Source organism: Gekko japonicus, unplaced genomic scaffold (assembly GCF_001447785.1).
Source record: "Gekko japonicus isolate JY-2015 unplaced genomic scaffold, Gekko_japonicus_V1.1 scaffold2579, whole genome shotgun sequence".
Taxonomy (NCBI): Eukaryota; Metazoa; Chordata; class Lepidosauria; order Squamata; family Gekkonidae; genus Gekko; species Gekko japonicus.
In genome coordinates, this window is record NW_015164275.1 from 212,565 (window position 1) to 230,356 (window position 17,792).

General features: G+C 43.9%; 1 protein-coding gene across 1 annotated transcript in view; it reads right to left on the reverse strand.

Annotated features, from left to right (window-relative positions):
• The window catches only part of GALNT15 (polypeptide N-acetylgalactosaminyltransferase 15), a 33,763-nt gene that overhangs the window by 3,533 nt on the left and 12,438 nt on the right, over window positions 1-17,792 (reverse strand). The window contains exons 4-9 of the mRNA XM_015408759.1: window positions 13,356-13,523; window positions 11,834-11,951; window positions 9,777-9,971; window positions 8,145-8,276; window positions 5,253-5,354; window positions 2,540-2,680 (exon numbers count right to left, since the gene is read on the reverse strand). Of these exons, the coding sequence (XP_015264245.1) occupies window positions 2,540-2,680; window positions 5,253-5,354; window positions 8,145-8,276; window positions 9,777-9,971; window positions 11,834-11,951; window positions 13,356-13,523 (856 nt within the window). The remainder of the gene's footprint in view (window positions 1-2,539; window positions 2,681-5,252; window positions 5,355-8,144; window positions 8,277-9,776; window positions 9,972-11,833; window positions 11,952-13,355; window positions 13,524-17,792) is intronic.

The following is a 17,792-nucleotide window of genomic DNA, read 5'->3' on the forward strand; positions in this document are numbered from 1 at the left end:
GGAGCGTGCCAGAGGTCGTGCGGGAGTGTCGGCAGAGGGGCGCTCGGGGTGACGTCAACCCCGCCCCCTGCCATTCTGAGGTCCTCTTCTACCCCGTCTTTTCCAAACCCTCGCCTCCAGAGCCACGCCGCTCCTCACGGGGCCCACTCACGTCGTGCCACAACGGCCACTGGGGGCGCTACCCCCAAGACCAAGGAGGAACGCGACAGAGCCACAATATACAAAATGATGATAAGAGGCAAAGAGCCGCATTAATTTTGGCCGGGAGCCGCATGCGGCTCTAGAGCCACGTGTTCGCCACCCCTGCTATAGAATAAATGCACCAAAAAAAAGAAGGGTGCGTAAGGCAGGCATAGGATCTGAAGTCAAGCTTAAAGGCTTAATTGTTTAGAAAATCTGCAGTAAGCTCTGCGTGCCTAATAGGCCTAGGTCTTCAAAAACCTGAAATAGCATTCAAAAATGGGTATTTTAATACCATATGCATTTAGATCACATTTTCAAAGCTATTTTAGGAGTAAAAATAGTTGACAAGGGGATTCTGAAAAGCTTGTTCTGTTTTCATTTCTAACCTTGGCTCCAGTCACACGGGCAGGAAAATACGGGGGGGGGGGAGCGTGGCTGTTTGCCCCGGGGCAAACTAACGCGCGGTTAAGCTATCAGACCTCCTGTGGAGGTCCTGTGGAGGTACCGTGGAGGTTCCGTGGGTAAGGAGAGGTGCCCATCACAGGACAAGCCTGCGCGCAACGAAGAAGCGCGCGGTGCGGCTAACTGGTTTTCTTTTTTTGTGTACACGACAAATGCGCATGCTCCGTTGGGTGCATATGCGCATCCACGGAGACTTGGAAAAAAAAACACCTTTTTTGCAAGGGGACATGGGCGGGCGCCGGATGCCACCGGAAACGCGATCAAACGCCCGCCCTTGCCCCGCGGTTTCCAGAAACGAGTACCTCCGAGGTACTAGTTTTTTGCTGTGCGTTTTTGGTGGGAAGTCTCGGTTGTGCCACGGAAGCACTACGCTTCCCAGATTTGCCGGTGAGATCGCGCCCGGAAAATCCGCTTGTCTTCCATCTCTCTTGCGTGGCTAATGTTCTGTGTGACCGCAGCTCTTGTCAGTTATGCTCTTCCAAAAACTTTACTTTCTTAGGTCAGCTTCTTACCTTGTGTTTTCATATTAACATACTCAAGTCCAAACTGAGGAAAAGATAATCCTCCTTTCCTTCTCACTCCTCCAGACCTCTTTAAAAACCAGCACAGTAAGCCATGCATACCCATTGCTGAACTCACAAGATGCCTTTGCATAGGAGTTTGGCCACAATTTCTGATTGCTTAGGTAACCAAAGCAGTGACTGAAGTCTCAGGAATTCAGGAAGCCCTCTTGCCACACTATTTTTAAAGAGGGCTAGGGAAATGAAGAGTAAGGAGAATCCTCTCCTCTGGTTCTTGGGCAGGACAATAGCAGTGGTGAAGTGGCAATGGGGGGAGGGGGTACGGTGGCGTCTGTACCAGTCTTGGGGGGGGAATCTTGGGGGGTTTTTTGTATCATAGTTTTTATTTAGGATATAACCATCAACAGTTAACCATAAGTCATCAAGATAATACCCTCTATTATTCAACAATAAAAATACTTTCATCATTCCCCCCTGTTATATCCCCCTCCCATTTCCCTCCCCTATATATGGCTTCCCACAGTGCTTCGACCTCCTGCGTTCTTAGTCCCAGTTCAATGTTGTTTTTCAAACTTCTTATATTTCATTAGGCAACTCTTTTGTCTACTCCCTCTATCTTCATTTTCAATACTCTCAATAATGGTTCTATTTTTAATAATTATCAAAACTAAATCTTGAATCGCCACTGCAGCTGCAACATTCATGGTGCTTCTTGTGTAGATATCTTCCCCTGAGTACCAAACAAGGTGTGAGAAATTTACAGTGCTACATCTCCTAATTCCATTGAAGTCAATGGGCTTAGAAGGGAGTAACTTTGGTTAGGGTTCTGCTGCATGCATTTTAAGGGGTAGAAAACTGAATTCCATTCCACTTAGTTGGTTCCAATGGCTTCCTTCTCCCAAGTCATCTTTCAATGGAGAACGATTTCCTTTCACAGAGAAAGAGGTTCTCCAAAGTTATCTGTTGGAGGAAATTTTTTGCCCTTACAGGAAGACATGGCAGACAGGTGTCTTGTTAATGGAGGGGAATAATGAGATTCAACTCAATGTTTTTAATGATTCTTTGTAAGCTATCTCAAGAATCTCTTGGTTGAGAGGGTGATCTAGAAATAATTCATGTAAATAATAAATAGATTGGCCTTAAAAAGTGTAGGTGAGCCACTCACAGTGTGTCACCCTGTTTTGTTACTATTAGGTTGATGTAGCTACTCCACAAACACAGAGTGTTACTCCCAAAATGTAAAAGGGCACTGTTAATTTGGTCCTGTTGAACCCAGAATAATACTGTGACAGATTAGCAGTCTCATTATTACATCATCTCAGAAGCCAACCCTGTTCTGGTATTCACTGTCTTGGGGCACACTCATTAATTACCTCTTCAATATTCCAGTGTTGTGAGCTGTTTTCCATTGCCTTCATACAGTTTTGAAGGACAACTTTTTCATGCCTGACATCAAAGCAAAGCTGTTGTGAAGAACCAAAACAGATTTCCTTCATGCCATTGTATTCAAAGTGCTAAGAGACAAAAAGAGCAACACAATTGAAAAAAATGAATATTAAAGAAATAATTTCCTGCTTGAACGGGGCTAAAATATGTAACAAATTATGTATGCATTTTAAAGTGCATTACATCCAAGTTCTTCTCCAAGAGAAGGCAGCGGCAGCATGGCTTTGAAAAGGCATTTAAAGATACCACAGTCTCTTTAAATGCCTTCCCCTTCTCCATTGAAAGAAATGGAGGATGGGGGAGCCTTCTGGCCCCACCAGAATCGAAGCCCCCTGGCTATTGCCCCATATCAGGGTATGCTGATGACTGGCCCTGCCCCTGGCAGTCATTGTGTCCTGGCCACCTCATTGTCTGCGTCATTTTCTAAGTGCATTGCTTGGCATGTATTGCCATTGCTAGAGCAACCCATAATGCTTCCCAAATTCCAGCCATGTGTTTTTTTTAACATTTGCACATGCACAGATGTTGCAATCTTGTTCCTTTATCGTTGTCTGGGTTGGGAGCCAACATCTGGAGAAAGACCCCCCACACTGCAGGAAGGATGGCACCCAGACTCCCGGCAGCTGAAGCTCCAACCCCCAGCAAGGGCCCTGGGCCCTCCCTCAACCATTTACCCGGCTGAAGGCAAAGGATGCTGAGGAAGGTGGCTGGGTCCGACCGCAGCAGCTGCCTGAGTGAGGGCAATGGCAGCCAGACCGCACCAGGTGCAGGAAAAGCCAACAGCAGCTGTGCTGCAAAGCCAGGTATCCATGGGGGTGGGGTTGAAGGCAGCAGCGAAGAGCCTGGAAATTCCAGCCCTGGCTTCCTCAACGCACTGGGACTGTGAGGCAGCAGAGGCACAGGTGGGTCCCCTGAGCCCAATCGGGCTGCCACAGCTGTCAAGGTGGGCCCACCCAATGCGGAGGGGCAATAGGCAAGGAGGCGGACCTGCAAGGCAAGATGTGGCATCACCAGATCAATGGGCCTCACATGGCCCCGAGGGACGGGAGCTGGCCTCCATGGAGGAGCTGGGGGGCAGAGGCTGGAGAGGGGAAGGGGAAACAAAAGGAGTCTCCTGCACAAGGGCTGGGGAGGGAAAAGGCTGGACACCAAGGTTGTGGCAACGGGTGTTCCAGCTGGGAGGAGGAGTACCTGGGTGAGCTAACCCCCTCCCCTCATGTTCTGGGGCTTTGAGGAGCATCCCCACACTAGTGAAGCATGAGTGCCACAGTGGAAGTCAGAGTTCTCCTAGTGGGACAGGCAGGACATGACTATCGTCAATAATCCTACATTTATCCTTTTGTAAAGTCCATTTCAAAACCTTAAAATTCCCAGGTTATATTATTGGTATCTGCATATGGGAAGGCAAGTACACTCATAAATTTACCCCATATTTCAACATGGAAATATTGTCTGTATTGAGGGTATTACTTTGATTTCCTGTGGAACAAAAAAATGTGATTACCTTTAGCCACAATCCAAATAATCCAATAAAATACCATAAATATTCCACATAACTTCCATGAAACAGCTATACTAAAAATGCTACTAAAATAACTATACAGCAACAGTAAGAATAAAATAAACTAAAGAACTAGCAACAATAATTATGCATCATTGCAAGGTTGGTGACCATTTTAAAAAATAAATAAAAATTTGAGCTGGTAACTAAAGTTCATAATAGTAGGCCCCAGGCAAATGGATGCAGGGAGGGAATTCTACCTATGAAGAGCCACCAAAGAGAAGTCCCTGACTAACTGCCATCCGTTTCACCTCTGAAGGTGGGGACATACAGGGAATGGTCTCTGACAAGAGTATAATAACTGGACAGATTCATATGGTAACCCTTAAGATACCCTGAGCCTACATCATTCAGGAGTTTAAAGGTAAGAACCAGCATTTTGGATTGGTCAAAACTGGTCTCCTGTGGCCCTTTTTAATGGCACCAGAATGGTGCAGAAGTCCTGTGGGCATAGCATTATACCAGCCCCAAGCTATGGTGAGTGAAATTAACTTGTCCTACTCCAGCCCTCGTGCCTTGCAAAGGGTTTTGCTGTGGCAATTGCGGTGCATTTGTTTTGACTGTAACAGCTAAAGTTGGGTTGTCAGACTGCAAGGTTAACTGGCGTGGAAGCAGCTTGGAGGGTGCTTATGTGCAACCTAATAGGCTGGTCTTTGACAATTCTTCACTTTTTTGTTTCACGCTACCTTTCCCCTGTTTTATATAATTGTTTCTAGGTTTTCCCCTTGCTCTTTTTCTTTCTAGTTGTCTTTAAATGATTATCTTTGGAAAGTGCTCAGTTTCTTAGATTGTATCCTGTTATCTCTTCTTTTTTCACACTTTGCATCAATCCTTTTTTTAAAAAATCCTAATATTTCTTTATTTGTTTTCTATCTAATGTACTTCAGGTGAACAATGATCCAACATGATTTAAGGCAGGTACCTAGACCAGAAAATGTCACCATTTGGGTTGAGTGTGGTTTCATTGATGTTTTTGTAAGAGACCAATATGGCTACCCCCCTGAATGCTTTTGTAAGGTATAAGTAGGAGCACCTTTGTGAAGCAGAGTTCTGATATATTGTGTTCAAACGCTGCTTACCTGGTTGATACTGTCATTACAGGGGGATAACTCAATGTGACCACCAGCAGCATCCTGCTGAGTCTTATATTCTGCACAGAATCCAACACCAGTGTTGTATAGCTGTAAAAAAATATTGATACTGAAATAGAGTAAAAACAATATTAAATTTAGAAGAGAAGAAGAGAAGAGAAGAGATTGGATTTATACCCCGCTCTTCACTACCCAAAGGAGTCTCAGAGCGGCTTACAAACTGCTTTCCCTTCCCCTCCCCACAACAGACACCCTGTGAGGTAAGTGAGGCTAAGAGAACTCTGATAGAAACTGCTCTTTTTCAAGAACAACTGTGCAAGAACTATGGCTTGCCCAAGGTCATCCAGCAGATGCAACTGGAGGAGTGGGGAATCAAACCTGGTTCTCCCAGATTGGAGTCCGTGCACTTAACCACTACACCAAACTGGCTGAACTGAATTTAGTTTAAATAGTTTAAATAGGTCCATATTAACTGAACCAAACTTTTAAAAACACATTCTTTGGAGATTGTGGCAGGTAGATATGTGAAGTAAAGAAAGAAAGAAAGAAAGAAAGTGTGCAGGGACATTGTTTTCAAAGTTAGAGATATTGTGATTTCAAACACTGAAATTAAAACGCATCATTAATTTAATTTTTATTTAATATATAGATATGAAGATATGCTAGGAAAGCATAGATCAAATTGTAATCCATTGTTCTAATTCAGCAAGAGATGCATACATGGATCCTCTGATGGATGATGAACCACACACAAAAGGGTGCTACGCATAGGGTTTCTAGCCCTGGATTTTACAAATCAGTGGAAAGAGCAGCACAGTCTAGTTAAAAGGTAAAGGTAAAGGTTCCCTTGCTCGAAAGCCAGTCGAATCTGACTCTAGGGTTGCGGTGCTCATCTCCGTTTCAAAGCTGAAGATCCAGCGCTGTCCGAAGACGTTTCTGTGGTCATGTGGCCGGCATGACTAAACACCAAGGCGCACGGAACGCTGTTACCTTCCCACCGAAGTGGTACCTATTTATCTACTTGCAATTTCTTGCTTTCGAACTGCTAGGTTGGCAGGAGCTGGAACTAGAGATGGGAGCTCACTCCATCATGCGGCACCTGGGTCTCGAACTGCTGAACTACTGACCTTTCACAGCCTGCAGTTCAGCGTCTTAACCACTTGAGCCACCACAGCTCCATACAGTCTAGTTACAAGTCCTATAAATCCAGTTGACCACAGTAGCCTTAAATACTGGTATTCTACCACTCTGTTCAGCTAAGTGATAGTGGTGGGAGAGATACAGTATCTAGGTGGGTGGCATTCTTATCCTTGGGCTAGCTTGATCTAGACGGCTTGTGGTGACAACAGCAGTGGCAAGGCATGTTTTACTTCCCTGCAGCGAGAGACGTGCCTTCCATTCCATCATGCCTTTTCTACGTATCTTTCTCATGCTCCTCTGTCATCTCTGCTCTGTGCCCCTCTTGTGCACCCAATTCCTAAGCATATAGTGCCCAGTTTGGATCAGGAATGTGGTCCATGTGGAGAAGGGACTTTAGCCTTTTGGCCACACCATTTTCCCAGCCTGAAACAGCCCCCAAGGGTGCTATTTTGCCCACTGGAGGAAACCCAAATGTATCCCAGGGCACACAGGAGTTTCCCTAGCAGACATAAGAATACCTGCCCCAGCCATTTCAGGTAGGGAAAACTGCATGATGAGGGGACAGCCACAGCACTGAAGCTCCTTCTCAACATGCACTGTAGTCCTCCTGATCAAATTGGAAATGATGCATGTGGAAATTGAGGAGAACCTGCAACTCATGTCTTGACTGTTATGCAAGATGGAAGCCCCCGAATCCAACCCGCGTCATCTGTAATGTGTGAGCCGTTGGCAGGGCTCTCTTATGTCATCTGTGCTCCAAAACACCCTGTATCCTAACATCTCTATGTGGTTGACTAGGTCTCATGCCGTCTGCTGTACCTTCTCGGTTCCATGTCTCTTCCATGCCTTTCCTCTGCTCTCTTCCTCATCGATCCAATTCCTTAGTTATTATGCTGTAGTCTTCATGTATGCCCAACAGTCATGTGACTTTATCAGTAGATTGTGGCCTGGTTCATTTAATGTTCTGAATTATCTGCCATGAATTTTCTGACTCTTCTTGGATCTAGACTCATCCTCAGAATTTCCCATCTATAAAATAGATATAGGTTTTCTAGAATGTCTTCTAGTGGCTCTATTCTTATTCTGTGCTGCTTATATCTGTATTATACATGTGACCTGACACACGGCCTGTTGGAATACTTGTGACACAATTGCAGTATGGACTGTTTTGTAGTATAGATTATCTTTGATTCATGGTGACTTGTTATCATGTGTGGATAGTATTGCTTGGTGGCACAAGATGGGTAGCCATGTTAGTCTGTCTGCAGCAGTAGAAAAGAGCAAGAGTCCAGTAGCACCTTAAAGACTAAAAAATATGTGGCAGGGGATGAGCTTTTATGAGCCACACTGCTTGCTTTTTCAGTATTTACTGGTACATTCAGTAGTTATACATTTGAAGAACAAAACATCTTCTGTGGGTTGAGCCACCTGCCCCACCACTTTGTGACTGGTTCCATCCCAAACCACCATTTTGTGACTTCTGCAGGTTGGTGGATCCCAGAATTCTGTTTACAAAAACAAAAAACAAGCAGATCATGCCAACCCAAAGCTGGTCCATATCTAACTTATTTTTTCACTCGTTAGTTCACTTTAATATGATTGTATCTGTGAAGATAATAAAAATTAAAGAAGACACTCTCAGTTAGATGGAAGCACTGAGTTGAATTGTACCCAAATTGATTCAAGCAAATAGAAAATCCAGACTAATGGAGAGTCAAAAGTGTATAGTATATCACTTGCCTTGCCTGAGAAACTTGTTCTGCGTTGCAATGTATGAAGTTCAGGATATACATTTGAGATAAACCACTGGAAACTTTTGCACCCCAGTCTTTTTTGAAGCTGGAAACGCTCACTACAGTTTGGCCTCCCAGCCTGCTGACAATGCATCAAACAGACGGCTAATTAAACTTCTTTACAATTATTTGAAGGTCCGTATTCACAATTTACATATGTAGAAACAAAGAATTAACATGAAGCATTTAATGAGTAGGAGTGAAAACAGTTTTGGAACACATGTGGCAATTTTGTGGGGTTTTTTTGCTGTTTTCTTGGAGCTGCAACCCTGGTGTTTTCCTAGGGTTGCCAGCCTCCAGGTGGGGCCTGGGGATCTCCCGCTTTTACCACTGATCCCCAGCTGACACAGATCAGCTCCCCTGGATAAAATGGCTGCTTTGAAGGGTGGACTCTATGGCATTGTACCATGCCGAGGCCCCTCCCCTCCCCAAACCCCACCCTCTTCTGGCTCCACCCCCAAAGTCTCCAGGTATTTTCCAATCCAAACCTGGCAACCCTATGTTTTCCTCTGATCTTCAAATGTTCTAATGTTACTAAAGCAGCTCAGAGGACTACATGCTACAGTAAGTCCTGGTACCTGGCAGCACCTTCAAAAACAAGATACCACAGAATCCCCCGCTGCCCATTTAAGTAATAATAATAATAATAATAATAATAATAATAATAATAACTGCACTCAAAAAGTGACCTGCGTAATTCCAGTCATGAGGGAAATTCCCGGAGTTCGTTCACCTGAGTAGTTCTAGAATCACCCCAGGGCAAAACTGATTGTGGCATGTAACCCAAAGTGGCAGTGAAGCCTCGTCTCTTTCAAAAAGCAGAATCTAGCCACTAGATGTCTCGCTACCAGATTCATGTACATATAAATAAAAGACAGCTGCATTACATGCTGCTGTGTTAGGGTTGCCAACCTCCAGGTGGGGACTGGAAATCTCCTGGAGTTAGAACTGACCCCCAGACTACAGAGATCAGTTCCCTGAAGAAAATGGCTACTTTGGGGTGGACTGTAGGTCATTATATCACACAGAAGGCCCTCCCCTCCCTAAACCCCACCACCATCAGGTTCCATCATCAAACCTCCAGGAATTTTAAGTGTCAGCAGCCCTGTGCTCTGTGTGGTGAGCAGCACAAGAGACACTTCTGTATTTAAACCATAAACTATTTATTGACACAAAACTATCTAGGAGATACTGTCAACCATGACTATCTGAGAGGGTCCCCTTGACTTGCAGGGAGCCTAGCCCAACTCAGAGATCCTCAGATCACAGCAGGAGCCCTCGCTGAAGCCTGAAATTAAAAGCAGGCTGTCTCTAATGAAATCAGTTTTGCATCTGCTGCAAAATTGCCAGAAAGGTACTGCTGAGATCTACATGAAGACCTGGGATGTACTAAATCTGTGGAAATCACTAAGATATACAAATGGTACAATCAGCTGAGAACTCTCAAGGGTAAATAATATCAAAAATGCAATAAACAAGAAGACAGAAGGAGAAGAAAACAGCATGAAAACTGTGTTGTTACAGCTTTAAACAATCCTTTAGCTCTCCTCCAATAAGATCTAATTCTGAGTGATTTTACCTTGCTTATTAAAAATGCATTCCTGTTCTGTTCATAGAAGAGTTCTTTAAAGGAATCCAACCAGGTCTCAGCTATTCGGATTTTGTTCCTCACTATTGCATCTTCATCGTGAAAGTTGTATGGAATTCCGGCTCGATAGACATGTCCCACGTGTGAGCATGGGAGGATTTCTACAGACCCACCACAAAGCCACGTCTAGAACAGAAGTGTATAGACAAAATAATTCAAATATGTCCCCTTAAAAACAGAGGATTTTCACTGGGTGCTGGTTCCTAGTTTTGCAAGAAAGATACTGGCAAATGGGCCCTTTCAGAGGAAAGAAATGCAAATGGCTTGTCCTAGTGCTTCTTTCTTGGGGTTGGACTAGATGACCCTGGAGATTCTTACCTGCCCAGACAGGGAGGAGTCGAAGTAGAAAGCAGTGTGCAGTGTGGCAGGGAGGAAGGGTGGGCAGGCCCAATCCTTTCAAGGAGGAGGCAGAAGTGTTCCCTCTAAGCTGTGTGCGTGAGTGGTCACTCAGTAACACAGGAAGCCCCACTCAGCAGCAATCTGGAGCGGTGCAGCAATCCTGCACTGCCCATTGCCCGTTTTAAGATTACAGCAGTTATTTTCTGCTCAGGATGTGAACTGCTGCGCTCAGCGGGGGAGGGGGTAAATAGGGGGAACACCACTGATACTGTTAAGTATAATGAAGAGGAAGACACAGAGTAGGTAAACAACAGGGGATGTTATTGGAAGCACTAAGGTACATTAGAAGGAAACACTGAAATGAACTGGCTGCTTGTTGTTCAGTCGCACAGTCGAGTCGGACTCTTCGGGACCCCATCGACTACATCACGCCAGGCCCTCCTATCTTCCGTCATGCTCCAGAGTTTGCTTAATTTCATGTTCGTTGCCTTGATAACACTGTCTAACCATCTCATCCTTAAACTGGCTGCTAGTAATGGCCAAAGTGAACTGGAACTGGAAAATGCAACTGCTATTGAAAAAAAGGCTTGGTTCTAGTACTTCATAGTATGGCAATGGGGTGGGCCAATACTAGGGTTGCCAGGTCCTTCCTGGCAACCAGCGAGAGATGGGGGTGACTTACCTGAAGAAAGAGAAAGGCCATGTTGTATAGGAAGTGACATCATCACACCAGCAATGTCCAGGCAACATTCTTGTATTTCGGCAAAAACTCTACCATAGAGTTTTTACCCAAAAATGAGAATATCAAATATCACTTGGATGTCACTGGTGTGTTGATGTCACTTCCTTGTGGCGCTGGCAACAAGGCCTGGGCCTTTCTCTTTCTCCAGGTAAGACCCCCTGTGGGCCAGCTGATCAGCACCTGGGGAGCAGGGCTTGGCAGCAGGAGACCCCAGCCTCCACCAGTCTGGCAAACCTAGTTAATACACTACATCGATTACCTGGAGTAAAAGGTCTGCTGTAAGGGGGGGGGGGGACAGGTCTCCTGCTATAATGGGGGACCTCTTGGCTCAGGCTCTCTGTTCCCCACTTGTTCGCCAAAGAAACAGTCCCTGCCTCCAAATGCTCTCACTGGGTTGCCAGCTTTAGCTCCCGCATTTTGATGAAGAAGGATGGCATCTACTCTAAGGACCTTCCAAAGCAGTATTTCCATCAGTCAATAACTATAACTCACCACTTGCATTTTTATGGTTTGATTTGCAGGCATGCACAACAAACTTCAGCTATTTTAATTGGTTTTCCAATCGGCATCTTTCCTCAAATTCAAAAAGTGTATTAGAGAACTCACATGCTGAGAGGTGTTGATGGGGAGAATCTAGCAGTGAGTTTTCTTATTGACAGCTAATATAGTATTAAACCTTGGAGGTAAACATTTTTGTTAATCTATTACATTTTTGAGAGCCCCATCATCTATAAATGTTTTGCCCACTGAAAATGAATGTTTGTGACTTAACTACTCTTTGCACTGCAAAGAATGCAATTTTTATTTTTGGAGACCTATTTTATAATAAATACTGGTGCTATAATTGTTCTTAAGCATGAACTTCAGGCAGAGAGAGGGAGAGAGATGTTTTACCTCAGGTGCTTACCTTTATAGATAGCTCAAGATGTTCAGCCCCTGACAGGATCATGTCAGAGTCATAACTCCCTGTATTTTGGAAATAATGTCTGTCCACAGCTACCACTACTCCAGGTAATGTTGGACTCCTAAAAATTTTAAAAATATTTTAGAGTTTTTTAAATTTTATTTTTCCAGTTCTGATGCTGTGAATGGCCTTTAGTGTGTTGATGAAGCAGAATATGAGTTAACAATGGGAAAAATAACTCTCAAATGAAACAGCAAACCCAGTAGCTGTATGTAGAAAAGAAAAAAGTCCTTGAAAATAACCACAGAATTACATGCCAGGTTTTGTTTTTGCCATGAACACAAGTACAATAGCACTACAGAACAACATATTTTTCAAGTATGCATATTTGATCTTCAAAAACTAAGTAAAAGGTATTGTTAGCACAGTGTTTTCCAGTCTTTCCAGACCCAGAACACACCTTTGACACCTAGGTAGTAACACGGGCAGGGCTCTAGTCGGGGGGGAGCTCTCAGGTACGGAGCTCCGGAAGAGAACCTCTAGGGGGCGGGGCGGTCACGTGGTGAAGCCCCGCCCCCTTCTTTACCCCGCCCTCTGCTTCGATCCTCATTCCGTTTGGGAATGAGGATGAAGCAGGAGGGTAAGTAGCCGGGCCTTCTGACACACTTCCGGTGATGTCAGGGGGTGTGGCCTTCTGTCACTTCCGGTGATGTCAGGGGGCGTGGCATATGCAAATAAGTTATGCTAATGAGTTATGCTAATGAGCTCCGGCAGCTCTTTTTCTACAACAAGACCCCTGAACACGGGACACACTGAGTTGCACACACCCTGCAGAAAGTCATGTGACCCCAGAGTCATATGACAAAAGAGGAGAAATCAGAGTTGTGATCTCACTGGTGGGGAGAAGGGCTCTGTGCTGCAAGCATGGGAAGGGGCCATAGGCTAGCTCAGTGGTAGAGTATCTGCTTGGCATGCAGAAGGTCCCAGGTATGAACCCTGGCATCTCCAGTTAAAGGATCTGGCAGTAGGTGATGTGAGAGACCTCTGCCTGAGACCCTGGCGAGGCTCTGACAGTCTGAGTAGACAATACTGACTTGGATGGACCAAGGATCTGATTCAGTATAAGACAGCTTCATGTGTCCATGGAACACTGGAAGACCAAGTCGTGGGGCTGCAGAGCAGGCTAGACTAAAACAGAAATAAGGCAAGGGAGAGCTTTTGTGGGTAAGGGGTTGCTGAACCTGCCTGTAGTAAGACGTATCCTCTACATCACTGTGACCTCACCTCACCACCCTACTGGTTATTTTGTGTGTGCAAAATTATGCAGGAGGCATGGTGCCCTTGCTATCTACACATACACTTAGCAGCAGGTCTTTCCAAAAAGTAGTCCAAAATGGCACCTTTTTGAAATTTGCAACTAAGTAGGTAGGCTTCCATGACTCACCTGATGGTCCCAACCCATAGGTTGAAAAACACTGTGCTGCAGATTCTCAGAGGTTGAGAGCCTTATTTCATTAACCGTTACCTGATGGGACTGATGGGAGATAATCGCACTTTCTCTTCACTTTCTGGCAGCGGCTTCCAGTGGAAATCTAATTTCCAGTCAAAAACTCCTTTTTGCAGGTCCATAGAGGGATAATATTGGAAGGTCTTCCAGTCAATTACGTCTATGACTGAAGAGACAATCCGGTTCCTGAAACAAGAAAATTGTAATATTCTTTATCATCACAGCTATACTTGTGATTCACATTTTCTGGTGGTTATAGAATATTATACAGAGGAAGGGATAAGCTTGTACATTGCTATGAGTTCCTTGGATAAAAGGCAGGTTAAACATGCAGCAGCAACACCGTTGAAGCACAGTAATTACTGGGATCACATCAGTTCAAACAAAACAACACTACTTTCCTATGTGCTTCTGGGCACAATTTAAAATGCTAATAGCGGCGGGTGGGGGTACAGTTCTGAGCAGAATGGAGGTGGAAGGATTAAACCCTCATCGTCCTTTCCTGCACAGCCCTGAGACAAATAGAGACTGCATGAGGGCACTTTATAGACAGATTGAGAGGCATGATCTTTGTCTTTTATGTTTGAACCTTCCGTGATTAAACTTGCTGGGTTTCTTGGGCATGACTTCCTTTCTCAATCAGACCTTCAGAGGGTTATTGTAAGTAAAAAATGTACTTAGAGCCCCCTGGGATGCTCAAGTAATAAATAAACAACCAAGAAGAGATTCCCTGGCAGACTCATAAAATGCAAACCCCCCCAATACAATTCTACAGTTCATGAGTCTACCTGGAAGCAAATTACATGTGTTATTCATTCTGAAAACACATTGGCACGTGTATGTAAGATAGACGTGACATAACATAACAGAAGTTGCATTGTTTCTGAAAAGCAACCCCAGCCGGAAAAGTAGCAGAATGCCCTGGCTTGCAATTGCCAAGTGTTCCTACTGTGAGTTGTTCTTGTTTCTCTTTAAGATAAAAAAATTGATATACAGAAGGAGTGGTTAAAGTAAACGTTCTCTTTACAAATGATTGACTGTTGGGTGAGAATATAAAATACACATGAAAAACAGCAAAGCTGAAGACAGGTAGCAATATCTCTGAGGATACTTTTCCTTCTTTGCTGTTTTAAGTCTTTTACTAAGAAAAATGAAGTAATTTACTTTTCAAAATGAGTTACAGACTAAAAATAGTCTTTTAAAGATATTGCTTCCAAAATGGTTCCTATGGTTTATAGCCGAGATCGTATTGCAAGTCTAAGGATCAAATGTTTTGCCAGTCTAGATAAAATGATTTAGTGGAAATCAAATTGACGTATGATTTGCACTGAGCTCCATACTGGATGCAAATTATTATGGCGTTCTTTAAGCATAGCTGAAAGAACACATATATGGGAAACTTCACAGGAAAAAAGACCACAGATGATATTCAACCTGTGTATGTTCCTATTTGTATTTAAATGCTTTTTTAAAAAAGCAGCCTGTTTTTATCATATTTGCCGACAAATTTAATCATTTCATAGAACATTTACTATAATAGCAATTGTTTCAAAACAGTATAACAGAAAGTTGGAAAGTCATTCTCTAATTCCTTTCATTTTTTTTTACTTAAAAACTGGCCTACAGTCAGCAGCGCCTCAACACTTTGAAATGGTGCTTGCATATTGGCAAGCAACTTCTAATGTTACTCTGTGGAATCTGGAGCAATGGGGAAAAAAGAACTCAAAACAACTCATAAGGAGGATTTTAAAAATGGCTCTCGAAATGCCATTGGCAACACTGGCTTCAGGCAACCGGATCATCTGGGATTATTTCAAACGTTTGTTTTTTACTATATAAGAGCAACAAAATGTCACACTTCAATTTTTAAAATAAGCCTCACTTCCTGAATGGAATTGTTTGGGTAAAACATAGCTGCTGATGTAAACAGCTCTTTATGTAAACAAGAATAGCTCTTTATGTAAACAAGAACTTTATGTACTATTCTTGGGGGTTTCAATAAATACAGTTTATTATTCCATCTGTTTTTAAGCTTAAATAGGACTTCAGTGATCTTGTTTTTGATTTATGTAAGCCAATGCAGGCAGTGGAACATGTCTTAATAAACTATTCTATTCCTGAATCTTCCTTCAAAGTGAATCTATATAAAAATGTAGATAGCTCTGGTATGTACATTGCGAAATCCAGTTGAGGCTCAGATTTTGAGACAGACCGACCATATCATATAGAACCACAGAGAGCTAAAGTTTTGTAGACTCTCATCACATGGGGAAACATTCCAAAGGACTGTTAAGTGTGAAAAGGATGAGAAAGGCTGGATGTAGACAATATTTCTTAGAATCAGGGCTCACTGTTTTGTCTGGCATACTAGCTGCTGAACTGAACTCTGATGCCATGATCAGTCTTGCTGTCCCCTTCATGCTGGCAGCTAATCCATTCGGGGCAGTGTCCTACCGACTCAGACTGCTCCCCTATTCTCATCCTGTCTGCCTCTTCGTTACTGTCCTTACAGCCCAGGGGGCTGTCGGCTATCAGCTTCACCTGCCTTGTCTTTGTTTAACTCAGCAGTACAAGCATGTAAGACCCCTGCAGCAGAGCTCCGGCAGTAAAGAACCAAGGGGGCGGGCACATGCAACAAGCCCCACCCCCTGCTCCCAGCAGCCCTCAGTCAGAGCAAGAAGCAGCCAGGTAAGTTGCAGAGCCCCCCCCCCGCCCCCCTGGCCCAAAACAGTCCAGTGGCACCTTTAAGACCAAGTTTTATTCAGGTACAAGGTCTCCCTCCTCTGTGAGGACAGATCTGCACGTTCCCCCCCCCAATAGCTAGCAAGCCAAAACAGTCCAGTGGAGCCTGAGCAGTGGGGGTTGCCTTCTGACACACTTCCGGTGATGTCAGGGGGTGTGGCATATGCAAATGATTTATGCTAATGAGCTCCTGCACCTCTTTTTCTATGAAATGATCCCTGGGTGCCGCAAAGTCAGAGCATCAGCTGGGTATTCAACTCGCCAGGAAACAGCGGCAACACTGAGGTTCAGAAAAGGTCTCTGTCTGCTATTAATTCCAGTGTGCCAGCCATTGACCACCCTGCCCTTCACCCCATCAGCCCCAATGGGTACCTGCCATCATTGTCTACCCTGTAGTTTATTTTTAAAGCATGCTGTGAGCATTTATTGCTTCAAACAGACATTCAGCATTTAACTAATTTTTAATCCATTGTTTTATTCTTCAGAGTTGAAAAACTGCTCTGGGAAAGGTGGAACTGACCTTGTGACATCACAGGTGTCAACCAATTAGCTCTGTTCCTGGTTGTCTTCTGTCGCAATTTCCAAACCAGAGGAAACTGGAAGAACCAGTTACCCTTGACATCAATCCAGTGGAAAAGACTACATCTGTATAAAATATGGTGTTGAGTGCACTTTCCCTGTAAGTTCACTGAAATAGTTATATGTGTTTATAATGCACACTAAAACTCTCCTTGTGACTATTGCACAAGATTATAAGAATCCAGTCTTATAGAATTGAGGACATAAGTAGGAGGGTTGCTAGGCAGTATCTGGCAACTGGGACAGGGGACACAGAATTACAAGTATTTTTTTAAAAGCAGCCTTGTGTACTGACCAGAAGTTGTCCCTGGAAGTGACAAAAGGTAGCTCTAGGAATTGCTGGAAATTCTATGGACCAGAGAGTTTCTTTGTCGCTTTCACTATGAACTACTGGTAAGTACACAAGGCTGCATTTTTGTTTTTAATTTTCTCCCACTACTGTTCCAAGTGGTGGTGGGCAATGTGGCCTCGGGGTGGGAATCACCCACCCCCACTGGTGACATGGCATCTAGGGGATTTTGTGGTTCTGAGGCCTGGTGTACATGTGTAGCAGAATGAGGTGGTAATAAGTTGGCAGTGCCCTGAGGCGACAGAATAGACTGTATCATTTCAGACTTCAAGTTGAGAAGTCACATTTTTGAAAACTATCTTGGCATATAAAACACCAGCACAGCAGGGAATAAGATAAGAAACAACCGACTTTTTAATTTGTGGAGAGTACTCATATAAATGAGCTTACAAAAATGGCATTCACTATCTGCTGTCTAAAATGTACACCTCCTTCCCCCACATGAGGATTCTATCTTCATTCATCTGCATGTGTAGACCAGGCCTCACATTTAGTAGATATTTAGTATAATATTTATCCTGCATGTTCTGAGGTTGCTCTTCAGAATATCAAGGGAATGATCTCCAGGGGCTCATATAGTATAATGTTGGGTACATGGGAGGCCTCCACGTAGACCATATGTCTGACTCCTCAGAGCTGAGCACCAGAGAGTACTGCTTCAGTAACATCCATAACCACCTCGGCTTCCACTACTGGCAGTAAATCGCATAGATTTTAATAAGTACTATAGATTCTGTTTTGTTACTTTTAGTGCTTTATATTTGTATGGTTGAATGGAAAAGTAA